Consider the following 27,085-nt stretch of genomic DNA (forward strand, 5'->3'; position numbering starts at 1 on the left):
GGTTAAGCGACTGCCTTCGGCTCAGGTCATGATCCTGGAGTCCCGGGATCGAGTCCCGCGTCGGGCTTCCTGCTCGGCAGGGAGTCTGCTTCTCCCTCTGACCCTCTTCCCTCTCGTGCTATCTCTCATTCTCTCTCTCTCAAATAAATAAATAAAATCTTTAAAAAAAATAAAATAAAATCACCCAGCTACTAAAGAGTGGGCTGCAACTCCAACACAGACAGCCTGGCTGCAGAGTTCAGGCTCTCAGCAACCTGCTGCTCATCCTGGGAATGGCAACAACCCCCAAGGAAGACTTTGGAAGGTGATAAGGAAGGAAACTGAGAATTCCAAAGCGAAGCCTTTGAATCTCAGATGAGCAGCACGCCACAGTAAGGTCCCCTCAGGGACAGAAGTCCCTTCTGCTATCTTGTGACTGGCAGTGGCTGTCCTGCTGATGACTCCTCCATGCGCAAGGTTGACAGAACAAGTGGGGTGCCCAGGCTCTGCCCTGCTGGGTCTGCCTTGTACTCCAGAGGCTCGTGGTGCCCATGTAAGTGAAGCCCCAGCCCACGGCTATCCTCCTCAACACAAAGACCTACCCAGGCTGTTCCCCACACGTTCTGGGCTCCACCTCTGGAGCAAGAACATGCCCCCATCTAAAGGCAGGCCTGGTGTACTAAGTACTTGACATCACTCTCTGGTGTGTTAGGACCCTTTCCACCAGAGCCCCTCTTGGAACTCCCATGGCCCCTCCACAGCCTCAGTCTACCCTGGGTGCCTGAAGTAGGAGGATCCAAGATGTTGGCTTGGCCTCTGGACCAGCGTGGACCAAGGGTGAAATTCCCACGGCTCCAAGAGCCACTGCCCTTTGCTGCCTGTGAGCCTTTCTTCATGCTCTCTCCTCAGACGTGAACAGCACTGAGGCCAGCCTGGCTCGGCCCCAGCTCTGTGCAGGAGGAGGAAGGGGGCCAAGCCCAGGCGTCCTCGAGCCTCCAGCCCAAAGGCCTCTGCCACCTGAATGCTGCGAAGAGGCAAGCAGATACCAGTTTAGATGGAATTTTTTTTCACTTACGTCAAAGAAAGTGAGAAGTCAGAGATAAAACAAGCAAAAAATACTGTAATTCCCCCCCGACACACACACCTTTTTTTTTTCCAAACAGACAGGCCAGGTCCTGCCAGGCCTTATTCCCCATTAAGCCCCAAGGCCACCCCCCTCCCATTCCACCTCCAGCCCCACTTGCTCTGGAGCCCTGTGAGCAGTGGGAAGCTGTCTTCTGGCTTTGGGCTTCAGACTCGAGCTCCAGCCCTGGCAGGAGAAGTCATGGCTAGTGCCAGAGCACAACCTTCCTGGCCTGGTCCACGCTCACCACATGGCTCCCCGAGGAGCACCAGGCCACGGCGTTGACGGCAGTGCTGAGGAAAGGGAGGGACGGGCTTCAGGGAGGCATCAGAAGCCGGGCCTGCAGCCTGGGTTCTGCCCCTCGTCACTGGAACAGGGCAGTCTGAGGCTCTCTCTAAGCCTGCTGCCTCACCTATAAAATGGGCTCACAGAGCTGTGCACAAGGGAAAGCACCTTGTGAACTAAGAAGGGTTCTGAGGAGGGAGGATGTGGGGACAAGGGCTGGGGACTCGAGGGTCCCAAGCATGTCAGAACCTGGAACTGGCTTAGCAGCACTGGGGCCGGGGGTGGGGGGAGTGGTGGGCAGGTGGGGCCATGCTCACCAGTGGGGTCCCCGCAGACTACCCTCCAGCTTGCCAGTGTCTACATCCCAGATGTAAAGGGCTCCGTCCCAGGAACCTGCCAGGACATAGCTTCTGTCCGGGCTGCAGTGGGCACAGCAGAGCAAGCAAGAAATGATCAGAGGTGAGGGCACACACATGCAGACACAGACATGTGCATGCAGACACGGACATACATGGTCAGGTGGGGCACACTCAGGCACAGGCACGTACTCTCGCAGACACACCTGAACACGGCTTTGGTCCAGTCAGAACCACACCTGAAGCCATCAGCCCTGAGGACAGACAGAATCAGGGTCAGAATGAACGTGGCCACTGGTCCCTGCCCTCAGCCAGGAGCTTCAAGAGCTTCCTCTGTCCATCAAGAGCTTGGGGCACCTCAGCACGTCCTGGTCCTGAAGGGCCTCCAGGATGGGTCCCCCACTGACAGGTCCAGAAGAGCCCTTAACAAGGGATGAGAGACCCAGCTGCCCCGGCCAAAGCCACAGTGCCAGGGGCACAAAGCAGGTACCTGAACGCCTGGCGGATATTGTTGACACGAAGGTCAATGACTTTGAGTGTGTCATCTCGGGAACAGCTGAGCAGATGCAGCTGGTCTTGGCTGAGATTCAGGGAGGTGACCCGGCCCTGCACGGGGATGACCTGGGTGCAGCAGGGGACCCTGAGGAGCGGAGACAGAGGTAGGGATGAGGAACAGCCCACCAAGGCCACTCCTGACGGGTGAACAAAGTCAAGAGGGGCTCCCGGGTCTCAGATCACTGGGGCCATGGCTGACGCTGACTAGTCTCCCTTCTCCCACTGCGGCCAGCCTCTCCAAGAGGAACTTAGCCAGCCTTTGACTAGAAGCTGGGGCCTCGAAACCCTTGGGTCGCTAAAATAAGCGCTGGAAACGAGAGCTGCCGTTAAACGTGTGAGAGCGCAAAGGGTCTCCAAGAGCAATCACCACACGCGTGGAAGGAGACCCGGCACAGGCTCCAGCACTGGCTTTTATAAATCACCCCCCAACGCCAGGCTCTAGACCGGAAAACAACTAAAACTTTGTTTCCCTTGATTTAAAAGTGGTAACTAAGTAGAAAAGGGGGCTCCTCCATTTTGGTTGGCAAGGCCCAGGCAGAGTCCAACAGCTGGACCAAGAGCCACTAAAAAGGTGCCATAGGTCCCCAGAGGCAGCAGAGCCTTCAAGGGGCCACACCTAGACAGAGAGGCCACTGCAGCCTCACTTCCGTAAGGTGCCTCCATGGTTCTGTGGCCAGAGAAACGAAAGAGAACACAGAAAGCCTGTCCCCGTGCCCCCACACCCCCCACCCATGCCTGTTACCTGCTGTCCCAGAACCGGATCTTCTGGTCATTGTGGCCACTGATGATGACATGGTCCCCACACACCACATCGTTACAGTAGGAAAGGACATTGATGGTCCTGGAGCCTGGGGACCAAGGAGCAGAGCCCTAGCCTCAGAAAAAGGTGGTTGGAAGCCATCCCACTGGACATATGGAGAAACTGAGGTCCAGAAGCCCCAGAGGGGTAAGTATCCTCCCCAAACTAGAAACCAGGTCTCCTGCTTCCCAGCCCAAAGCCTGAAGTCACCAAGAAACCAGGAAGAAAAAACACCGATGGGGAGTAGAGAAAAAGAGGCCTTGGGAGCTTTCACCCCAAATGCCTGTGAATCTTAGAGCCATTCCCAGACAACAGGCTGAGGTATTCTTGACCTGGCTTGGGGGTGCCAGCAGGTAGGGAGGGGGAGGGAGGGGCTGGGCCTCACAGTAGGCGCGGCCGAGGTCCCACTCCTTCACTGTCCGGTCTCGGCTCCCAGTCACCGCCTGGTGCCTTGTTAGCTTGAACTTGGCAGCCGTCACCTTGTCCGTGTGTCCAGACAGTGTCTCCTGCCCCCCGCCATCCCACATATGGATCAAGGACATGGCCAAGACTCCATAACATCCCCCCTCGGGGCCCAAGGCATGACCCCCTGACCCCAGGGCTGCCTCCTCAGTCAGGCCTTACCTTGGACTGTACCTCCCCCACCTTCCAGAGCTGGGCGGCCTGACTGTAAGTAGCTGCTAATACCTGTGAGCCCTGGAGAGATGGAAGGGGAAAGGAAAGGCCCTGAACCTGGGCCTGGACAGAAGCAACATCCCTCATGCCAGGGAACTGGGGCAGGGGCTGCCTTAGAGCCTCCCAGATCATCCAGACAGGCAGAGTAGCCTCCAGGCCCAGGGAAGATATGTGTAGCAGCCAGCTCGAGGGCATCCATGATGTTCCCTTATGTCCCGGAGCCCCCACCTGCCCAGTGTGGAGACTGGGGGCAGAGGGCGCACAACAGACGTCCTGTGTCACTGAGGCTAAGTCCCCTCACCGAAGGGTCGAAGTCCACACTGGTGATGCTGCCACCAGCTCCTTCAAGGGTTTGGTTGGCCTTCAGACGATCTGGGGGGACCGGGAAAAGGACAGGTGAAATGAAGTCACGAACCTCATGAAGAGTTGTTGCTGGTAAGATCAGTCTCTCCCAAGTTAAGAGGAAAAACTTCTGGGGGCCTGGGCTGGAGGCTGCATCTCCCCAAACTGCCAGCAGGGGGCTCCAGGGGGCAACAGATGATCTCACAGAGCTACAGAGGACCAGAGAGAAGAGACTGTCCCGGGGTCATACAGCAAGCCAGGGCCAGACCTTTCTCTAGGAAGCCTCCAGGAAATGACTGTGACTCCCCCGCACACCCACCTCTACAAGCATTGGGTAGGTAGTTAACACTTGTCTCCTGAGTTCTGAGAGCTCAAGTGATACCAGAAGAGGAGGTCAGCTGGTGGGCCCCAGAGACCTGATTCTCAAGGGCCTAGACCTGCACAATCTAATGAGAAGGGACCCCCGCTTCCCCTAACAGTGACCATCTGAGCTGGGCCCTCCCCATCCTGCAGACCTGGATCCCAGCAACTAGGAGGCTCAGCCCAGAACCCTTGCCAACGGGTCATCTGGCCACTGCCCACAAAAATGTTACACTGGAGAAAACACAAACAGATCTAAGACCTTTGCCCACCAAGAAGCAAGCTGAGGGTGGGCTCTGGATAAAAAGCCCCAGGATGGCCCACAGAGGAGAAACCCTCACCTCCCACAACATTCCAGAGGTGGATGAGGCGGTCAGCCCCTCCGGTGGCCAGGAGGCTGCTACTGGGGCCAAAAGAAACAGCATTGACCTCGGAAAGGTGGGCATCCTATGGGGAAAAGGGAGGTTGGTGCCTCTGGTCCTCACCATATGCACCTCTCTGCACACACTCACAAGCTCTCTCTCACACGCACCCCTGCACACATCGGGTCTCATCAGCCCTGCAGCATCCTCCTGCTACACTTACCCACAGTCCCCAGGCTGGCCTCCTGATCTCCCTCTCCAGTCCATCCCCCATCACTAAATGCTGAAAGGCTCCTACCACTGGATGGGAAAGAAAACTTGTGCTCTAGCTGAGGAGCCCAGCCTTGCCTCCCTGGCCTCCGTGGACCACCCCTGGGCCCTACACTCCCCATATCGGCACCTCATGTATGTGGCCCAGCCCCTCCCTTACCAGCACATCCTGAACCTGGGTAGGAGGTTGGGCAGCCACACACACAGGGATGCTCTGGTATCGCGGCTCAGGAGCTCCCCCAATGGAGTGGCCTCTCCTCTTCTTGAAACTGGGTGGGGGGCAGGTGTTAGGAAGGCATTTGGCAAGGCCTTCTGACACGGGAGTCTCATGCTCCTGAGGCAGCAACAACAGAAAGCAGACAAGAAAGGTGGCAGAACATGGCCCAGAGGGGCAGCAAGCTTATTCCCAACCCGGCCTCTGATCCCAGGGGTCAGTGTGAAGACGGGAGGGGCACAGAGGTAGGGAGGTGTTGGTGAATGCAGAGCAACCTCCGGGCTGGGGTTTCAGTCTGAGCCCTGCTGCCACTTGGCTCTGTGACCCTGGACAAGTCCTGACACATCTGAGCCTATTTCCCAACTGAGTGGTAGTTCCTATCCAGGCTCAGGCTGGAGATCCTGGTCCCCTGTGAGGACCACGGATGAGGGACAGAGCGTGGAGGACAGCCAGGCAGGGCCTGGAAATGAGGGAAATGAGGTCTGGGAGAGGCAGCAGAGATTCACACAGACAGCTGGGCAACACACAGATGGACAGATCGAGACATACACAGACCAAGCCTGGAGTCCAGAAGCCTGACACGGGCCTCCAAGGGGCCCAAACTCTTCACACACATGTAGATGCACACACACACTTACTCCAGAAGCTCCTTCACCACATCCACACAGCGGGAGAGTGTCAAGGAGGTGGCAGAGGCAGATCTGGGGTAGAATTGAGAGATGTACTAAGGGACTGGCCAGTGAGTGTGCAGACAGCAGCCACTCGTCCCTACACCCTGCTGGGGACCCCAAGCCTTGCAGGCCTGTGAGCCTGGGACAAGAACTTGGCTCCTCCAAGAGCACGAGAGCGGGATGACCCACAGCAGTCCCAGGAAGGTGGAGGCAGGGAGGGATTTGGCAATAAAGTCTCCCAAAGTTTCCACCATGATGGTAAGAACTGCCTCACCACCCAAGTGCCCTCCAACAAAAGTTCTGAGGAGGCTGAGCTGGGGCATATGGAGGAGAGGATGAAGGTGCCCTCAGGCTGGGATAGCACAAGGCTGAAGGATGGAGGGAGGTAAAACCTAGGCCTGCTGAGTGACTTCAAAAATGTCCAGAAGAGGATGTGTCCTGGGCTGACTTGGCCCACCGGGGCTGCCAAGGACTTTGGGGACCAGCATCTCATGCCCCTCCCTAAAGTTCTTTCACTGCCCCCCAGGCCTGGACACCAGTGACCTGCAAGGAAGGGCTGAAAGAAGCCTTCAAGTTGGTGAATGGAGCAAGGGTGAGGGAGGGCAGCTTCAATGACAGACAAATGGAGATGAACGGGGGAGACTGAGGGAATCCATGGGCTTCAGAAGCCCGTGTGAGCTCACATCTATACATGCTCACACACACTCAGGTATGCTCCCCCAACCTGTACACACATGTGCTCTCGTGTCCCTGTGAGGACACACGTTTGCACACCTGCGCCCCTGTGACAGCTGAGTCCTGGGCCTCACCCACAGTTCCCTCCTGGTGACACCCTTTCACCAGCCTGACACCCCACCCCCACAGCTCTGGTCCTGGGAAGGCGCTGGAGACCCTAAGAAGGCAATGACTCCAGGAGGCTCCAGGCACTGGAGATCAGACCTGTCCTGGGAGGTCTGAGCTCTACTGGAGCCTCTCCTCCCCTGAGCCCAAGCTGGGCCCAAGGCCCTAGAGGAAGACTCCGGAGTGGGGCCCAGCCCAGAGCTCTGGGACAGTCCTCACCTGAAGGGCCTCTTCCACTTCTCACCAGTCCCACTCTTCAGGGATAGGGGCTCAGCAGGCAGGGCCAGAGTCTCAGCCTCCTCTCTGATCCCGCCTATGGTGTTTGGGCTCCTGGAGAGGGCGTGAAACTCAGGGAGGTCAAGGGACCAGCACCTCCCTGCCTCCAGTGCACAACACGGTGAAGAGGGGTCTTGCGGGCCACGCGTGGCGGGCAGGCGTGCTGGCGCCTACGACCAGACCACACGAGTCTGCACGTGTCCTGCGGGCTCAGTCTACGTGGAGGCCTCGTGCAGACAGGTGGGGGCGGGGAAGAATTGCAGGCAGAGGCCAGAGAAAAGAGCGCCCTAGAGCACGCGGGGCAGAGCCGGCCGCGGAGGCTCGGCGGGCGGGACCGGGCTCATCCCCACACTTACTCGCTGATGCTCACTATCCGCTTGGCAGCCTTCTTTAGCTCCAAGGACATCCGCGCCTGCTTGGCCCTGGCGAAAGAGAAGCATCCAGAGAGCCGCACCGGGCCGACGCGCCTCGGGCCGCGGCGGTGAACCGCGGACCGTGCCCTCCCCCACAGGGGCGCGGCGCTCCCGTCTCCGGGGGGCGGGGCCAAGCGCGCTCACTTCTCATGGCGCTCGAGGCGCAGGTTGCGCTCGGCGGCGGCGCGCGCCTTGCGCTGCACGAGCCGCTCCAGCAGGTCGTGCGCCTCCTCCTCCAGCCTGCGCAGGGCCGCCTCCCGGAGCCTGGCCTGCGCGCGCAGCGCCTCGTAGGCCGCCCGCTGCGCCACGTTCAGCGCCCGCTGTGCGTCCACTTGCTGGGTCTGCCGCGCCCTCGCCTCCTGCAGCTCGGCCGCGCAGGCCTCCAGAGCCGCCAGCCTGCGGGAGTTGGGGGGACCCTTCGTCACCGCGCGGTGGGAGCCGGTCTCAGAGGTGGACGGACTTGCCCCTTCCACGCCGTCAGGCAGGTGGCTAAGCCAAGCCTCCAAGTACGTGGGAAAAACCTCCCGGGCCGTGCTGGAGACACACAGGAGCACCCCGTCCCCCCTTCCCCGGCAGAGGTGGCCCCGAGCCACCCAGAGATGGGCGCGGTCCCCCCTCGCACTGGCCCGCGCCTCACCTGCTTTGCCGCTCCTCCAGCGTCGCCTCCAGGGCCCCCAGGGCCGCGCTCTTTTCCACCACCTGGTAGGCCATCTGGGGGCAGTCGGGGGCGGAAGGTGGGCGGCAGCGCCTTTGTAGGGCTCCCGCCGCGCGCCTCCAGCCGCTCTCCGGCTGGACGTGGAGCAGAGTCGGCTACTCTACCCCCCTGCGCCCCGAAAGCACAGGCTCCGACAGGTGTAGGGCCGCGCACAGAACGCGCTGCTGTTCTGTGTAACAGTGGAAGGGCCTTCGGCTCTGGAGCCTAACACCTGAGTTTCAGCCCTGGCAGTGCCACTTATTTTCTCTGTGACCCCGGGGCAGTCATTTAACCTCTCTGAACCTGTTTTCTCACCTGTAAAGTGGGAATGATAGTACTTACCTCATAGGGTAATGTAGAATTACTAGAAGGAGTAATATTTCAGATAATAGCAAACGTTTATATAGCACGTGTGTGTCATGCCCTGTTCTGAGCACTACACGCATATTAACTCTTTTAATCGCCATAACGAGAGCATGAGGTAGGTACTGCCATTTTCCCGATTTCGCAGATGAGGACACTGTCACAGAGAGGTTAAGTGTCTTGACAAAGTTACACAGCTAAGTGACAGACCACCTAACATGATGCTCCCCAGTACAGGTCTACAGGAGAGGTTCACGGGGTGTGGGCTGTGTTCCCCACTTCTCTAACCCTGGCCTACTCAAGCATAGATTCCAGAGAGCAACCAGGAGCCCTAAGCAGAGGCACAGGGCAAGAAGGAGAACGGGCCATGGGAGTGTAGAGGCCAGACTGAATACCTGAGCTGCCCCCAGGCCTAGAATGGGGGTGAGGGTCATCTCATCTGTGCCCCTGCCTCATTCAGCAGTCCTTCAACCAAGAGCTGGGGAAGCCACAGAGAGGAAGGTCAAGTCCCACTTTTTAGCGCTGAGGGGTCAATGGAAGAGACAGACTTCAGGTGAAGCAGTTCCTACCAGTGTGACAAGAGGAACATAAGGAAATAACCAAGGCAGGGGCTCTGACCGCTAATCTGTCCTCATGTGAGCCTGGTGAGGGACGGACTGAGAGGCAAGGCCAGTGCTACTCAGCCGCACTACAGATCTCCCTATGCCCATGCGCCTGCCCGTGCCTACCTTCCTAGCTGGCCCAGTTCCTAACGTTTGTAATTCCTTTCACCACAGAGCAGTCTGACCTCCACTTCTGCTTCCTTGCCTGTCATTTACTTTCACTGATAGTCTGTGATTCAGTATTTTGGGGAGGTTTTTCAAAAGCCAAATAATAGAGATGGAAAACAGATTAGTGGGTGCAGGGTTAGGGATGGTTGGGGGAGAGGGGTGCGTCGTGGCCAAAATGGGTAGCAAGAGGGAGATCTCTGCAGTGATGAAATTGTGCTGCATATTGCCCGTCACACAAATCTACATATGGGACAACATGACAAAGAAATATATGTATATTTCATATCAAGATCGTTTTCCTGATTGTGTGTGCTATAGTTACATAAGAAGTAACCAATCTTTGCAACTTCCTACGATCTATAATTATTTTCCCCAAAAAGCTAAAATAATAACAATGATATATACTTATTGCAATATGTGAAACAGTACTAAGAATTAAAGAAAACTCCCCATCACCTGGCATATCCAATGGGAACTGACTGGCGTGCGTCTGACGAAGTGCCAGGGAGGAGCTGCTAAGGGCAAGGGGTTTGTGGAAGTGTCCCAGACCAAGGGGACTATGAGTTCAGAGACAGGGAGAGTGGCAGGAAATTCTGGAGAACTCCACTGGGAAGGCTAAAGGGCTCTGGAAGATGTACACCAAACTGACAACGGGAGAGATGGTGAAGGGGTTTCACTTCTTTACTCGATGGGCTTCTGTTCTCTTGAAATGTTCACAAGCATGTATGTCTGTATTGTCTTTTTTTAAGGGAGATCTTTTTGTTATTAAAATATATCACTCTGGGGGCGCCTGGCTGGCTCAGTTGGTAGAGCATGGGACTCACAATCTCCAGATCATGAGTTCAAGCCCCACGTTGGGCATGGAGGCTACTTAAAAAGAAAAACGTGTGTGTGTGTGTGTGTACACATGTATACATACATACACAGGTGTGTGTGTAATATATGTCTCTCACTGTGAGTGCTGTATGGAGAATGGATGGGAGTGCCAAGGGCGGGGTTGTCCAGGAAGTGATGAGGGTAACTTGGGCCAGGCCAACAGAGAGTTGATGGATTTGGAGGCAGGATCCATGAGCTGATGACTACTAGCTCAGGATGGAGGGCTGGGAGAGACCAGAGGTGCCCCCTCAATTTCCAGTCCAGTGACTACCAGTTGGGGTGGAGGGTCTACCTCACCCATCATTTAGTCTACAAATATTCATTAGCATGGACTGTGAAGACAGACCCCAGGGATAAGTGGAAGTAAAGCAAGGGCATCCCAGGCCTTGGGGATCTCACAGCCCAAGTTACAACAAATGTCAAGTTGTAACTACAACAGGGGCTCTGAGGGAGAGGCTCTCACTGGGTTCATAGCCCCACTCCCACACTCGTTGGGCAAGTAACGTGGCATGCTTTAACTAGGCATGTGTTTATGGCCTATCAGTCTCCATTGGACTGGAAGCTCCATGGGGCCAGGTCTTGTCCTTCTCATGTGCCTTGGATATGAAAACTGTCAATAAATCTTTGTTGAAAGAATGAATGGAGATCACAGATGGATTCATGTGGGAAGGAGTTTAGATCCTGGCTCCGCTTCTCTAAGCCTCAGTTTCCTGCTCTAGAGTTGTGGAGGACTTGCTGAAATAATGCTTAGCCCAGCACCTGCAGGAGTCACCTCTCCATGTGGGGCTTGCCATACACTACGGGGGAGATGGGGAATCTGATTTTAGATGTGATGTCCAAGAACCCCTGCTGACCAAAGAGTGTGGAGCTCAGGAGAGAAGGCTAGGCCAGAGACAGGTCTGGGAGTCAGCAAACCACCTTTGAGGCCACAGGAGTCCGTGAACCCACCCAAGCTCCAAGGAACACCCACATTTAAAGGGAGGAAGAAAGGAACCAGAGAAGGAAGTTCAGAAGCAACCGCTACAGAAAAGAGAAGAAAACCAGGACAATGGGGCAAAACTGCAGCCAAGAGACAGCACGGGGTGGGGGCAGCAGTGTCGGGTGGAAGTAGCACACCCTGCCGTGGGGGTGGGCCACCTTCCTCATTTGGTCTGCAAGTGTGTACCATTGGATCAGCTGGTGCTGGGCCCTGGGGTTGGGGAGGCAGGCTGTGAACAGAGCAGGCGGACTGTCTGGAAGGGGGAGCAGACTCATCTGGCCTTATGCACCTCATCCCTCCTCTGAGCTCTCACCTCACATCCTCTAGCTGCTGTTGGAGACCACCTCCTCCTGGGCTGCCAGAACCAAGCTAGACAGCACTGTGGCACTGGACTTGGGGAATGTCCCTCACTTGCCAGATTCCTTGGACCACATCCCCTTGCTCCCAAAGTCCTGGATTCTGGCCCCACGTCATTCTCTCTCAGACCCCTGCCCGGCCTACCTTACCGCAGTCCTGCCGGAGCCCTTCCTCCTCCTTTTGCCACTTCACCCTCAGAGTGGTTGGTGGTGGGACTTGGTCTGAGTCAGGCCCCGATTCCTCCTCCCTGCCAACCAATAAACGGTGTTCTTTGTCCCTCAGTTCACCCACAGGATGAACATGGAAAGCCTGAAACCAAAACCATGAACTTTCTCCGAAGGAAGGTGGAAGCCCAAAACCGGTAGAGGAAAAGGCAAGTCTCCAGAAACTGAAACTACCCATTACTCCTCTGCCCTGGGACTTCCCCAGGCCTTGGGTTCACTAGCTAGGACCCTCCTTAAGGAGCACTTCTCAGGGGCGCCTGGCTGGCTCAGTAGGTTGAGCGTCTGCCTTCTGCTCAGGTCCTGAGAGTCTGGGATCGAGCCCCTGCATCGGGCTCCCTGCTCCACAGGACCCTGCTTCTCCCCCTCCCTCTGCTTGTGTGTGTGTGTGTGTGTGTGTGTGTGTGTGCATGCTCTCTCTCTCTCTCTCTCTCTCTCTGTCAAATAAATTAATATTTATTTAAAAAAACACCTCCCAACTCTGAGGCCCAACCCATTCCTCGTTCTCATCTTCACTCCCCCCTTTGGCATATGTAGCAAGACCCTTTCTGTAGGCATCAGGTAAGGATCAGGGAGACAAAAAGAGGAGGGGGAAGGCAGGAGTGTGGGGGTGGGAAGGGAAGAGATGAGACAGATGCAGAGATGGACTTCGGTGGTGGAGAAAGGGCATTCTAAGCAGCTGGCCTGGAGGAAGGTACAAGAGACCACCTCCTCCCTCCCCTGGGTAGCATATAAGGACCAATGAGATGCCAGGGAGAAAATGAAGCCAGCATAGGCAGTGGGGGCAGGGCCCAGGCATAGGCAGCCCATTGTAACCAGGAACACTCATACACTCACCAGGGGCCCTGGAGGGTAGCAGGAGTGACATCATTTGGCTCTAGCTGCAGCTTCTCTGAGATCCAGCCCAGCAACTCAGCCTTCTCTAGGAGACGGTTATCTAGGGGTACAAAGACAAACACTTTCCAGCAGACTCCAGGCATACCTCTCTGGGAGGGCTGCAAGAGCCCAGGGATGCAGAATGGCAGAGCCACGGGCAGGCTGGGCTCTGCCCTTTGCCTGAGGGGTGTTTGTGGGCTCTACCCAGACCTCTACCCTGGCACAGCCTCCTCACAGCACCTGCCCACAGGCCCTCCCAGGAAACCTCTCCAGGGGACAGAGAAAGACAGCCACTGCAGGGGAAGTAGATGGCTGGCCTCACCTACCACTGTGGGTCCTGAGGGAAGGACAGCGCCAGGGATTGATTCAGCCTTGCCCCAGAGCAAGTCTTTGCCTCAAAGAGTGAGGAAATAAACCCAGCTCCACCCGCCTATGGCCTTTGGCAAATTACTTCCCCTCCAGGGGCTCTAATTTTCTACTCTAAAAAACAATCCTCTCTTCCCCTGAGTTGGGGTAAGGTTCCCCCAGGCTAGAAGAGAAAGTCCTTGAGCAACTATCCAGCAGACCGCCTTGAATTTGGTAGCTTTTGCTACAGACCCTGGAATATCTCCCTCCACCCCCACCACACTCACTTCCTCTTTTCTCACCAGTTCCAGGGTAGGGTGGGGGTGGTAAGCCCAGGCCTAGCTCCTCAGCTCCTTTCCTTCACCCAGTTCCCTGCCTGTCACTTCAACTGAGGTCACTGGGCTAGTTCTCACACAAAACCCCACCCCAGGCCCCAGGGCACTGCATTGGCCCCCCAGCAAATCTAAAGAAGACACCATTTTGCCCAATTTATGGGTGAGAAATCTGAGGCTTAAGGATACAACCCACCCAAGACCACAGAGAAAATTGGAGCTTCATTATGTCTGATCACAGCCCTCGGGGTCTCTCCAGTCCCACGGACTGCAGCTCCTGGGGGACAGGGGTGACTACTCCCTCAAATTGGATGGTTCCACTGTCCATCAGAGCAGTGAAAAAGTGAGGTTGCCTGGAGGCAGGAGGCTGACCTCACATCCCTGAGGGAGAGGACCAGCAGCCTAGAGGGTTGCAGGGAAATGGCCCAGGACAAGAGCTGCAAATTCAGTTTGGGGGATCAGGGGGGAGATAGTTAAGCAGCAGCCAAAATTAGGACCAGTGATGGAGCTGGAGGAATAGTGGTTGTAACTCCCCCCACCCAAACCCCCCAACATACAATCTCGAGTGACCAGAGCCACCTACACACATACACACCTGTTCACCCTGGCTTGAACTGCCATACCCACTCCTGACCCACTCCTGCCCCCTGGCCCCAAACACCTGAGTATGACTCTTCTTGGGCTCTGCCAGCAGACTGGAGTCCCGTTTCTCCCTCGGGCTGGAGTTGCCCGAGCACAGAGGAGCTCCAAAAACCTAAGCCAGGATCACTTACCAGTGGCAAAGCCTGACTCTGAACTTCCTCCCTAGAGATCCAGATTTAGAAGTAGCTGCTCTCAAGAGTTCTTTCACTGGGTCACAGGGACCAAATGCATTGACTAGGTTGTACCCTGGGAACTGCCCCGGGAGGGGGAAGCATAAGAGACCCTAAAAAACTAACACCAGCTAACAAACCCGTGCCCAGAAAACCCAGTCCGGGAGAGGCGGGCCCTGAGGGGTGAGGAGGGCAGAAGCACCGGGAGGGAGCTCCGTCCTGGAAGGGGCTCTAAGCTAGAGCCTGGACTGGAAAAGGGCAGGAATGCTGGCTAGTCAGAGGTGGGGCAAAACAGAGGGGCCAGCCTGCCCAAGGATTCGGAGGCAAGAAGGCTTTTCTGCCCGCGGGTCACTGCCCGAGGAGCCAGACAACCCTCTCTCCCCGCGCCCGGATCTCCGTCCCCTCCACTGCCATCTTGCAAGGCCCCCGTGGCGCACTCACAGGCCGGCACCAGCTCCACGAAGAGTGTCTTTTGCGTGCGGTCCCGCTGCCGAAGCTGCCGCACTATGTGTCGTTTCCAGCGGGCGACGGGCACGCCGGGGGCGCCGGGCCCCGCCATAGCCGCTCTCCCGCCCGCACGGCGCGCCGCTCCCACGGAAGGAGGCGCGACCGGGGCGGGGCCTCTGGGGGACTCCGTGACGTCAGGGGGCGGCAGCGGCGGGGACTGCCCGGATCATCCTAAGAGCGTTCGTCGGGGGAGAAAGCCACGCAAGTGTGCTGGGAAGCCGCCCCCAGGGTCTACACCACCCGGACCGCCCCAGAAATTCTCACCTACGTCGGGGCTTGTATTGCTGTCCGCCGCAGTGAGCCGGGATGGAGGTCGCGGCCTCCGCGGCGGCTTCCCCCACGCCTGTGGGCGCGCTGTCGGGCCGGCCTCCCGGCCGGAGGGGTTGTCCTCAACCCCTCGGCGCCGAGACCGAGTTCGGAAGTAACCGACGTCGTCCAGGGCCCCTCCGGTCAGGTCGCGCTCCGAGCTGGGGACCTAGAGACCCCTCACACCCTGACCCTGCCCTGGAGGCGCTCAAGGTCTGAGAGGGGAGGCGACACAAACACGAGGCACACACAGCGTGACGGCAAGGTGAAGCGCCGAGGAGGAAGGGACTGAAGGGAAGAGGCGCTGCTTTCGCAGATGATGGCGTTTGAGTTGGAACCGGAGGGCTGCAATAGGTAGGTGCTGGCCAGGAGGAGAGAAGGATTCCAGGCAGCGGGAAGAAGTGCAGAGGTTTGAGGATATCAAAACTCCCAGGGGACAGAAACTCGTGAGAAGGGAAGCAGAAGAGCCCTTGTGGAGAGCAGGGCTTAGGGGCTCAGTTCTTCGCAGAAAGTGGAGGTCCCTGAGAGTGAAGGGATGCAGCTGATTGCGTCTGGCAAATCCCGGGTCCCCGGGGTTGCACAGGAGTGGGTGGCTAACCAGTGTCCTGTCTCCGGGCTCAACCGTTCACTCTCTTGGGGCGGCCTCTGGAGGAGTAGCAACATCTCGTGCAGGTACACTTGACAGTGAATCATGGGTTGCAGGGAACTATGATAAAACTGTCTCCAGCCAAGACCCCTGTCCAGAGCTCTGCAGACCCGTCTGGTGTGAAGAATGAAAGGAGGGATTCACTGGACCCAGCCTCACCCTGCTCTCGGTGAGTGAATGCAGGCCTGCATTCTCTCCCCCTGGAAACAGAGAGAAATCCGGCAACACTGGGGAGCCACACAGGCCCTGGAGGTGACAGGTCTCTTGAGATGTGCATAGTGGGATGGGTCACAGGACTTGGAAGGCAGTAAATGCCACTGACACCCCAGGATAATGGACCCCTGCTATGCTTTGAAACCACCATGAACTGAGCTCAGCAACCCCCCCCCCAAATTTCCTTTGCACAAGTTCCTTGAAACATCTTCCCCTCTAGTCCTCCCGACTCCTACTAATGGGTCACTTCCTCCAGGAAAACTTTCCTGCCCCTTCACTGGCTGAAGGCCTTTCTGACCTGAGCCACATTCCAAGCCTAGCCTGTCTGTTGAAAGAGTGAGCGGTAGGTAGTAACAATTTCCAGAAGGCATGCCCAGGAGACTCCATGTACCATGGAGACCCAGAGCCAGTTGGTGACAGTGAAGAATTTCTTTTAGGACTGTCTTGATGTTGCTGGAGACACCATCATGGATCTGTGTGCATCGAAGGGTGTGTTAACAGGGCTCTGCTCGGCCATGAGGTGCAGAGGCGATATCTCTCTCAAGTAAGGAGTTGTTTGGGGTGAAGGGTTCCTAACCCTTTTTTGACTCACAAAACACTCCTAGGAAATTTGAAATAACTTGTCATTTTTGAATAATATGATAAAGAAGTAATTGATTTTGACTAAAAATATTTATCTTCTGGGTGTCTGGGTGGCTCGGTCGTTAAGCGTCTGCCTTCGGCTCAGGTCATGATCCCAGGGTCCTGGGATTGAGTCCCACGTCGGGCTCCCTGCTCAGCGGGGAGTCTGCTTCTCCCTCTCCCTCTGCCTGCCCCTCCCCCAGCTTGTGTGCTCTCTCTCTCTCTCTCTCTGTCAAATAAATAAATAAAATCTTTTTAAAAAGCTAAAAATATTTATCTTCTATCTTTAGAATATGAGAGATTGTGTTATAAAGTTCACTTAAAATCTTAGATAACATTCATAGTATATGACAACACATTCCTATTTTTCACATTTAACATGCTGTTTCATTTATCTTTATGTGAGAAAAACACAATTTGATGACCAATATATATAAAAAGTGACCAAATCATAATTTAGAAACCTAATGCACTTTAGAATATGTAGTTGGCCCCTGAACAACATGGGTTTGGACTGCGCAAATCCACTTATCTGCAGACTTTTATTCAATAAATATAGTACTGTATGATGGGAGAAAAAGAAAGGCCAGGCTTTGTTGTGACTTGGCTGCTGAGACCTCAGAGTCTCCAGGCAGAATTCCTGAGACAGACAGATTGTAACATTCCTGCAGCTTCCCTCAAGGACTTTCTTTAATGTTTTACCATTGTAGCTTTGCTCTTGTCAGTGTTACTTCCCCCTGATAGCCATATACTCCCCCCAAGGATATATATTAGCAATTACCTTCTAAGCATATGGCCCACTGATATACATCTGAAGGGTCTCAAGACTAATGTTTTACCAGACAGTGATAAATAACCTTACCTTAGCAGCAGCTAGCCACTCAAGGCCCTGGAAGGCCTTGCTTCCAAATTCCTTGGACACTTATGCTCTAACCCCCACTAACTAAAAAGTATTTAATCAGTCACTCCCCACAAACACAAGCTGTTTCTGCCCATAGGCCCTGTCCCTGTGCTATAATAAAATCACCTTTTTGCACCAAAAACATCTCAAAAATTCTTTCTTGACCATCTGCTCATGGCCCCACATCACTGTAAATATATTTTTCTTCCTTATGATTTTCTTAATAACATGTTCTTTTCTCTTACTCTTATTAGAATATAGTATATAATACATATAATATACAAGATATGTGTTAATCAACTGTTCATGTTATTGGTCAACAGTAGACTATTAGTAGTTAAGTTTTAGGAAAGTGAAAAATCATATGCGGATTTTTTACTGTGCAGGGGTTGGTGCACCTAACCCCCATGTTGTTCAGGGCTCAACTGTAGTTTAAAACTTACACTCGGGTTAGGCATCTCCCAGCAGCCACAGTGATTGTTTAAAAACCTCAATCAGTTCATGTCATTCTTATTTAAAACCCTCCAAAGGGCTTTCCAGCATATTCCATCCAGCATATTCAAAGCAAATCTCTGATCCTTTATCATGGCCTACAAGGTCCCACTGAAATCTCTGACCTTACCTCTTTCTACCCTGTGAACAGAGCCTTATTCACAACACTGAATGACTCATTCCCTAACTCATTCCCACATTGGCGCCTTTGCCTTGGATATTCTCTATTCCTGGTGCTCTTCCCTCAGATCTTTTAAGCGCTGACACAACCCCTTTTTTCAGAAGATTTTCCCTGTTCATCCAATCTGAAATAGCCTTTATTCCAATCAATATCTATAACATCATCTAATTGTTCTTCCTTTCAGAGCACTTATCATTCCCACAGAGGATCATTTTTCTATGCTTGTTCAGTTGTTTTTGATCTGTCTTTCCAACCTGACTGAAAGATTCAGGAGAGCCAGGACCAAGTCAGCTTTGATCCCGGTACTGTCTTCAGCCCTAGAACAGGACCTGACACCAATTGAGGAGGTGATCAGTACATATTTATTGCTGTTGCTGTGGTATCAAAACTCTACAAAACCAATTTTAATGGCCCAATGCTTAGAAGTTGTGAATTCAAAATTGTAGCTATACCGGGTATCTGGTGCCTCAGTCAGTTAAGCGTCCGATTCTTGATCTCAGCTCAGATCTTGATCTCAGGGTCGTGAGTTCAAGCCCTGCACTGGGCTCCATGCTGGGCATGAAGCCTACTTAAAAAAATAATATTAAGGAACACCTGGGTGGCTCAGCTGGTTAAGCGTCTGCCTTCAGCTCAGGTCATGATCCCAGGGTCCTGAAACTGAGTCCCGCATCAGGCTCCTTGCTCTTCAGGGAGCCTGCTTCTCCCTCTGCCACTCCCCTGCTTGTGTTCTCTCTCTCCAACAGATAAATAAATAAAATCTTTAAAATAATATTTAATTAATAAAAAATAAAAAACCAAAATAGTAGCTATATCTAATTGAAAAATAAATCACATGCACATAGCCAAAAATTTAAATAGTACAAGAGTGAGACTTTTTGCCTCACTCCATCATATCAGTCAGGATGGGACAGGCTGTTCTGCGGTCTTTTGTTTCTCTATTATTTAATACATCTATTTTTTAATAGCTCTCATGATTCTGCTCTCATGATTCTGTGTGTTGGCTGAGCTCAGCTAGGTGATTCTCACTTCAAGGCTCATGTGGTTGCAGGCACAACTGAAATGGAGTCATCTGAAGACTCAGTGGGACTAGTTGCCAATTATGGCTCACTTGTTTGGCTAGCAGGAGATGCTCGCTGTTGGCTGGAAGGCTGATTAGAGCTGAAAACCAGAGTGCCTTCATGTAGTCCCTCCATTTCGTTTCTCGGAGCATGGTGGCTGGATTCTAAAAGGAAGCATCCCCAAACAAGCATTTCAGCAGGCAGTGAGCTGCTAGTCTTGTATGGCTTGAGCCCAGAAACTAGCCCAGCATCACTTGCTCTGCATTCTCTTGTCCAAAGCAATCACGGTCCAGCCCAGATTCAAGGACAGGGGACATAGATCCCAGCTTTCAGGGAAAGAAATGTCAAAAAGTCTCTGGCTATCTTTTATTTGTTATAGCCTTCAATAAACCTTCAAATCTTAGTGGCTTAACACACAAAGGTTTATTTCTCACTCACATCCCAGTGTGGGTAGACCATATTGGTATGCTCTTCTCTTCTAGCAGTGACTCAGATCCAAGCTGCTTCTACCCAGCATCTCCATCATCTCAAAGCTCTTTGATCCCAGCTGCTTAGATGGGGGTGGGGGAGAGGAGTGGAAAGCTTTCACACTGACACTTAATTACCTTGGACCTGAAGTGCCACATTCTTCTGCCTACACTCTTATTGATGAGATCACATCTACTAGAAGGGTTGGGAAATGTAGTCTCCCCATGGCCCCTGGAAGAGAAAAGTATGTGTGACTACATCATTGTTGTCGACACACATCAATTTCCCAGTCTCCTTCTCTAGAAGTGTCACCATTAACTAGTGTATATCCTTTCAGAAATATTTATGTGTACACAAACATATAAAAATACAAAACGCAGTTCCACACGTTGCTTCTTTATATAACAATCATTTTCAATATGTCTTAGAGAACTTTGGTTTCTGTTTTGGTTTTGGTTTTGTTTTTTTGGGGGGCGGGGAGAGAGAGAGTTGGGGGAAGGGGTAGAAGGAGAGAGAGAATGTTAAGCAGGCTCCACACCCAGCACGGAACCCAACACAGGGCTCGATCTCACGATACTGAGATCATGACCTGAGCTGAAATCAAGAGTCAGACCCTTAACGACTGAGCCACCCAGGTGCCCCTAGAGAACTTTTCATGTCAGAATATTTAGATCTACTTCATTCCTTTGAAAACTGCAAAGCATCTCATTATATGAATGTACTATAATTCATTTAATCAGTCCCATATTGATAAACATTTAGGCTACTTCCCATTATTTGCCCTTACTATGTTACACTATACAGCCTTGTACATTGTACATTGTACTACGTTACAATGTACAGCCTTGCACATAGATTTCTTTTTAACTGTGTTAATGGACCTGTAGGAAAGTTTCTGTAAGTAATATTTAGAATATACCTATTCAGTCATTATATAGCCCAGTAATGTCCAATTAGAAATTTAGTAAAAATGAAGTCATGCACAACAGCAGCAAAAACTAATAAACGTAGGAATATACCCAAGAAAAAATTTATAAGCTGCAGGGGTGCTTGGGTGGCTCAGTCAGTTAAGTGTCCAACTCATGATTTTGGCTTGGTCATGATCTCAGGGTCATGATCTCAGGGTTCTGATCTCAGGGTGATGGGATTGAGCCCCGTGTTGGGCTCCACACTCAAAGGGGAGTCTGCTTCCCCTCTCCCTCTCCTTCTGCCCCTGCTCTTTCTCTCTCTCTCCCTAAAATAAAAATAAATCTTTAAAAAAAATTTACAAGCTGCAAATGAATAACAAAATTTAATTTGAATGTTTGAATCAATGATATACTTAATGTATCTTAATGAACTGAAGGACATAAGAGAATAACTGAATGAAAGAAAATACACAAAATGTTTGGTGTTGGGAAGACTAAAAATAAAAATATAATCTACACAAATAATTAAATCATTATTTTCCAACTGAAATCCCACTAGCATATATTTCTTTATAGAACTTGACAAGTTGTCTCTGACGCTCGTCTCAAAAAAGAATACCTGAGAAAAAAATATTTTAAGAATAGGGAAAGACTATTATAATGAAAATGGTGTCCTGTTGGTTCGGAAATAGGCAAGATTAATAACAGAATAGAGATCAGAAATAGATCTTCCCTTGTAGGAATTTGATATATGATGAAGGTGGAATTTCAAATAAATGGAAAGAGGGGTCTATTCAATAATTTATGTAAGGACAATTGTTTATCCAGTTAGAGAAAAACATACACTTACATACACTTACACATACTTCACACCATATGCAAAAAAAGTAAATTTCAAATAGATTATATTACATTATGACTTATACACATAAAAATGATAAAAATATTAGAAATAATCAAGGTAATTTATCTATAACCTTGGGATAGGGAAGACTTTCCTAACAACACGCAAAACCTAAAAATTATAACAAAAAAGGTAGATAATTAACCATATCAAAATGTAAAATTTCTGAACAATAAAAGACACCATGCCCTGAGATGCCTGGGTGGCTCAGTTGATTAAGTGTCTGCCTTCGGCTCAGGTCGTGATCCCGGAGTTCTGAGATCAAGTCCTGCATCGGGCTCCTTACTCAGGGGGGAGCCTGCTTCTCCCTCTGCCTGCTGCTCCCCCTGCTTGTGCTTGCTCTCTCTTTCTCTCTCGACAAATAAATAAATAAAATCTTTAAAAAAAAGAAAGACACCACGCCCTATCAAAATTCCAAGAGACTTTCTTGCAGAAGTGGAAATGCCAGTCCTCAAATTCATATAGAATTGCAAGATGTCCTGAATAGTCAAAGCAGTCTTGAAAAATGACAAAGTTGACAAAGACTTCACACTTCAAAATGTACTACAAAGCTACAATAGTTAAAACTGTGGTACTGGCAAAGGATAGACATATAGAACACTAGAATAGATTTGAGGTCCAGAAATAAACCCATGTATCTATGGCCAATTGATTTTTTTTTAAAGATTTTATTTATTTATTTGAAAGAGAGAGAACATGAGTGGGGGGGGGAAGGGCAGAGGGAGAGGGAGAAGCAGGCTCTGGGCTAAGCAGGCAGCCCTACATGGGGCTCAATCCCAGGACCCTGGGATCATGACCCGAGCTGAAGGCAGATGCTTAACTGACTGAGCCACTCAGGCAGCCCATGGCCGGTTGATTTTTGATAAGGATGCCAAGTCAATTCAATGGGGAAAGAATTGTTTCTTGAACAAATGGTGGAACAACTGGATTTCCATATGCAAAAGAATAAAGTTGGACTCTTACCTCACACCATGTACAAAAATTAACTCAAAGTGGATCAGAGACCTAAACAAGAGCTAAAACTACAAAACTCTTTGAAGAAGCATTGGGAGAAATCTTCATTGACTATGATTTAATGGATATGATACCAAAAGCACAAGCAACAAAGGAAAACATAGATGGACTTCATCATAATTAAGAATTTTTTTTAAAGATTTTATTTATTTGACAGAGAGAGACACAGCAAGAGAGGGAACACAAGCAGGGGAAGTGGGAGAGGGAGAAGCAGGCTTCCCGCCTAGTAGGGAGCCCGATGTGGGGCTCGATCCCAGGACGCTGAGATCATGACCTGAGCTGAAGGCAGACGCTGAACAACTGAGCCACCCAGGCGCCCCTTCATCATAATTAAGAACTTTTGTGCATCAAAGGAGACTATCAAGAAAATGAGAAGGCATCCTACAGAATAGGAGAAAATATTTGCAAATATATTTCTGATAAGGGTTGTAGTGGTAGTGTCCAGATTATATAAAGACCTAAAACTTGGGGCACCTGGTGGCTCAGTCGGTTAAGCATCACAGTCTTGGTTTTGGCTTAGGTCACGATCTCAGGTTTGTGAAATCAAGCCCCATGGTGGGCTCCATGCTCCACAGGGAGTCTGCTTGAAAATTCTCTCCCTCTGCTCCTCCCCCCAACTCTCTCTCTCTCTCTCAAATAAAAAATAAATAAATCTTAAAAAAAAAGAAACTAATATTCAGAGTTGGTGAAGGTGTGGGAAAATAGAGTCATCATTCCTCTGGTGGGAGTATAGAAAGGTCTAACCTCTTGGGAGAGCACCTGGGCCATATAATACACACACACACAAACACACCCTTGGACCCAGAAGTTGCACTCCAGTGTATGACAGGCTGAATGGTTACATATTTCATGGTACATCCACAAGATGGAGTTCAATGCAATCCAAAGAAGGAGCCAGATAGGTATTTCCTAACGTTGGAAATATATGTCTGAAAGACTTCATAATGCTTCTTACAATCCAATGGGTTTATTTTTTTGTTTCTAATGTTTATGTTTTGTTTCTAAATGATGAGAGAAAAAGTTCAGACTGCTGTTTGCAAGCAGTTTTCACAAGTGACACCTGTGGGAGTGGGTTGGCTTTATTCTTGGGACATGGAAAGCTAAATAGGATATGATCATCATGTCTTGTTTTATTTTTTCTAGATGTGGTTTTGCAATCTTAGTGACATCTGGATGTACTGTGTATGAATTTTGATTGGATAAATGCAAGAATTTGGTAATAATCATCTCGAGGCAAATTTACAGGTTTTAATTTACTTTTTAAAGATTTTATTTATTTGATAGAGAGAGAGCAGGAGAGCACAGGCAGGGGGAGGGGCAGAGGGAGAGGGAGAAGCAGGCCCCCCACTGAGCAGGGAGCACTAACAGCGTGGGGCCCAATCCCAAGACCCCGGGATCATGACCTGAGCCAAAGGCAGTTGCCCAGGCGCCCCTAAAGATTTTATTTTTAAGTAATCTCTATACTCAACTTGGGTTTCAGACTCACAACCCTGAGGTCAAGAGTCGCACACTCCACAACTGAGCCAGCCAGGCGCCCCTATGGTTTATTTTTATGCTTCTCTTTAAATAGTGGCTTATGTCTATAACCAATGGCTCACCAAAGATTATAAATTAGATAATAAAGAACTAAAAATTAGGGGCACCTGGTTGGCGCAGTCAGGGGAGCATGTGACTCTTAATCTCGGGGTAGTGAATTCGAGCCCCATGTTAGGTGTAAAGATTACTAAAAAAAAATGAACAAAAATTTTAAAAAATGAACTAAAAATTCAATGGCTTTTAAGTGTGAAATGGTCTAAACACTCAGGGTTTGAAGGAGGTGAGTTCATCTGTAGCTAATGGGGCCCTGGGACCTCTGACATTCCCTACACACCACATAAACACACTGTTTATTGCTTCACAGGGAAAACAGAGTTTGGGATGACATGAACTGAAGCTACACTCACTAAGCATGTAGTGATTTGAACTTTTTTTTTTAATTTAAAAACTTCACTTATTTCAAAGCAAAAATAAAAGACCCTCCCAACCCTTTCCAAAAATCCCCAATAATAGTAACAATAATAATAAATCCTGTTAGAAACCATAAGGAAGTATGGTTCCTTACTTCCATACTTCCATAATACTCACAGTTTTATGGAAGTATCACATTCTTCAAGTATGCTGTTTGGATTTTTGTTTGTTTTTTAACTTGGTGACTATACACATGTTTTTAAAAACTTTAAAAGTACAGCCAAGGGATTTTGCTTAAAGTTAGGTATTTATTTTTTTAAAAAGTTTTTATTTATTTATTAGAAACAGAGAACACAAGCAGTGGGAGTGGCAGGCAGAGGGAGAAGCAGCCTCCCTGCTGAGCAAGGAGCCCGATGTAGGACTCGATCCCAGGACCCTGGGATCATGACCTGAGCCAAAGGCAGACGCTTTACCGACTGAGCCACTCAGGTGTCCCTAAAGTTAAGTATTAGAGGGCTACTTCAAAATACTGTGGTAGGACTGTGCAGTGATCCTTTGGGGCATGATGCTGTCCCTTCTGTACCCTAGCAAAGGTTAAGGGACCAGGTTCAAAAGTGACCATACTTCCAGTGTTGTGATTTGGGCATCATTCAGGGTGAGCTAGTGTGAACAATGCTTTGAAATGGTCAGGAAAGGAGAAGGTGACCCCTTTGTATGTTCTAAGAAGTCAGGTGGAAGTTATGTGAATGAGAGGAATACAAACATCTTTGGTAGATGAGATACGGCAGAAGTGGAATGGGAGGAAGCGGCCAGAGGGTCCTTCACAAGGAAGTGAAATCCTCAAGCTGTTCTGTATGTTTGGTCTCAGATGTGTTCAAGGAAAGATCAGGCACAGCCCTGCAGAAGCTTCCACAGTCCTCACTTTCCTTCCTGGCAGCACACTGGCCACATCTTGCCCCTCAGCAGGGCTGACTCAAGGGGAAAGCAATCAGGCTCCGTGAAGGCAGGTGGCTGTGAAATTCCCAAGGCACTGGAACGGGTGGAGACACCAACTGGATCTCCTCTGCAGCCTCCTCATTGAGGCCCCACCCTTTATTGAAGGGTCAGGGACAAGGGACAGAGTAATTCAGGCCCAGTTTCTACCTGCATCATACCTACCTACCTCCATTCCTCCCAACTTTCTAAGGTTTTAGGATGCTGACCTATGTGAAAAGCAGCTGATTCAGTGTGATGCAGTTTTGAGGACAGCGGGTAAAGAGATACCTGACCCAGGTGAGGAATATCCCCACCCATCTCACTGTCAGAGGGATTCAGAACCTAGTTCCTACTTGAACACAGCAGTGAGGAGTGGTTTCAAACACGAAAAAAACAAGCAGAAGCAGATGTTCCAGAAGCAGGAGAAAGGCCTGAGCTGGAGGTTGGTGGTGGGGGGTGGGGGGGGGGTGGTCATCAGCTTATGGATGGAAGTGAATGAGGTCATCCAAAGAGTATGCAGAGCGAAGAGAGGGCTTGTTACAGAACCTGGAAGACTGTATTTCAGGGTGTCCTAGCACAATCAGCCGAAGACCACCACCAAGGGACAAACCCATAGTCCAATGAAGTCATGATAATACACCAGAGGAACCATGGGGTGTCCCACCAAACAGAAAAGATCATCAGAGGATTTGAGAGAGAAGCAGGATTAGGTGAAATTTAAATGAAGCAATATTTTGATGATTCAAAGCAAAAGAGAGCTCTGTGTAAAGGAGCCAACATCCATTGCTAAGTGGAGCCAGGTGCCTGTTTCCTTAGAAACAATAAAGTTTAAAAAGATGTGGTATATTATGTTCAGAAATCCCTTATCTGAATCTCTGTATCTGGGTTGTAAATCTTGTCCATTTAGTGAGTTAGATACTCCAGGCAAAAGTTTCATTCTTACTTATATAATTTCAAACAGCAAAGTTTCTGATAGTCTATGATTTTAGAAAATGAAGTTGCTCAGTGAGTAAGAGATAGTTACTCAAAGGAGGGCGTCGTTATGACATTTTAGAGGTGCAGTATGTCCTGAGGAAAAATAGTATCTCCTGTTAATTTTGCAGCTAGCTTATGTGTGTCTGTTATTCCGACCTGATAAATAGCAGGGCAGATTTTTACAGTCTGAACTAATGTTTAGGTTTTCAAGAGACAAACAATGGAAGAGGTATCTGTAAAGACAGACTAGTGAGTAGGCAGGAAGAAAACTAAAGTGTTAAGTCTCACAAAGCAGGAGGGTGATTATTGTGTTGAATGCTACTAAGAGGTCTAGTTTATTGTTACTCTCCAATAAAGTAGCAACTAGGTGATTTAAATTTTAATTTAAAGTGATAATTACAGGGGCACCTGGGTGGCTCAGTTGGTGAAGCGTCTGCCTTCAGCTCAGGTCATGATCCCGGGGTCCTGGGATGAGCGGCATCAGGCTCCCTGTTCTGCAGGGAGCCTGCCTCTCCCCCTGCTTGTGCGAGCACGTGCGCACGTTCTCTCTCTCTGTCAAATAAAATATTAAAAAAAATAAAAATTAAAAAAATAATAAAATAAAGTGATAATTACAGGGATGCCCGGCTGGCTCAGTCTGTGGCCCATCCGACTCTTGATCTGAGTCATGAGTTTGAGGTCCACGTTAGATAGAGATTACTTAAAAAAAAAAAAAAAAGTCGGGGAGCCTAGCTGGCTCACTTGGTGGAGCATGTGACTCTTGATCTCCGGATTGGGAGTTGAGCCCTACTTTCAGTGTAGAAATTGCTTAAAAAGAAAATCTT

The 27,085-nt window shown here is 50.6% G+C and overlaps 1 protein-coding gene and 1 non-coding gene across 10 annotated transcripts; one reads left to right on the top strand and one right to left on the bottom strand.

Moving 5' to 3' along the window:
• Positions 1 to 1,079: 1,079 nt before the first annotated feature.
• ATG16L2 (autophagy related 16 like 2) lies at positions 1,080 to 14,780 on the bottom strand. 9 transcript variants are annotated; one of them, XM_027580225.1, is made up of 18 exons: positions 14,587 to 14,779; positions 12,618 to 12,717; positions 11,704 to 11,806; positions 8,158 to 8,231; positions 7,665 to 7,916; positions 7,464 to 7,529; positions 7,051 to 7,161; positions 5,959 to 6,021; positions 5,267 to 5,375; positions 4,816 to 4,921; positions 4,074 to 4,144; positions 3,722 to 3,793; positions 3,483 to 3,603; positions 3,041 to 3,146; positions 2,234 to 2,383; positions 1,950 to 1,997; positions 1,705 to 1,806; positions 1,080 to 1,395 (listed from the first exon to the last, which is right to left on the bottom strand). In XM_027580225.1, the coding sequence occupies exons 1-18, from the start codon at positions 14,702 to 14,704 to the stop codon at positions 1,308 to 1,310; spliced, it is 1,860 nt and encodes a 619-aa protein (XP_027436026.1). In that variant the 5' UTR covers positions 14,705 to 14,779; the 3' UTR covers positions 1,080 to 1,307. The 9 variants fall into 9 exon arrangements, with proteins under 9 accessions (XP_027436026.1, XP_027436029.1, XP_027436030.1 ...); XM_027580228.1 differs by lacking the exon at positions 5,959 to 6,021; XM_027580229.1 differs by lacking the exon at positions 3,722 to 3,793.
• On the top strand, positions 10,136 to 10,208 carry TRNAV-CAC. Its single transcript has one exon. It is a non-coding gene; the product is annotated as a tRNA-Val (tRNA).
• Positions 14,781 to 27,085: the final 12,305 nt, after the last annotated feature.

This window comes from Zalophus californianus, chromosome 11, assembly GCF_009762305.2.
Source record: "Zalophus californianus isolate mZalCal1 chromosome 11, mZalCal1.pri.v2, whole genome shotgun sequence".
In the NCBI taxonomy this organism is placed as follows: Eukaryota; Metazoa; Chordata; class Mammalia; order Carnivora; family Otariidae; genus Zalophus; species Zalophus californianus.

Excerpts from the sequence above, each read along its gene's own strand:
- ATG16L2 (XM_027580225.1), bottom strand. The coding sequence starts at position 14,704 with ATGGCGGGGCCCGGCGCCCCCGGCGTGCCCGTCGCCCGCTGGAAACGA. Across the intron at positions 11,807-12,617 it reads GCTACCCTCCAGGGCCCCTG|GGAGGAGGAATCGGGGCCTG; the intron begins GTGAGTGTATGA and ends ATTGGTTGGCAG. Across the intron at positions 3,604-3,721 it reads TGGGGGAGGTACAGTCCAAG|GAGACACTGTCTGGACACAC; the intron begins GTAAGGCCTGAC and ends GGCGGGGGGCAG.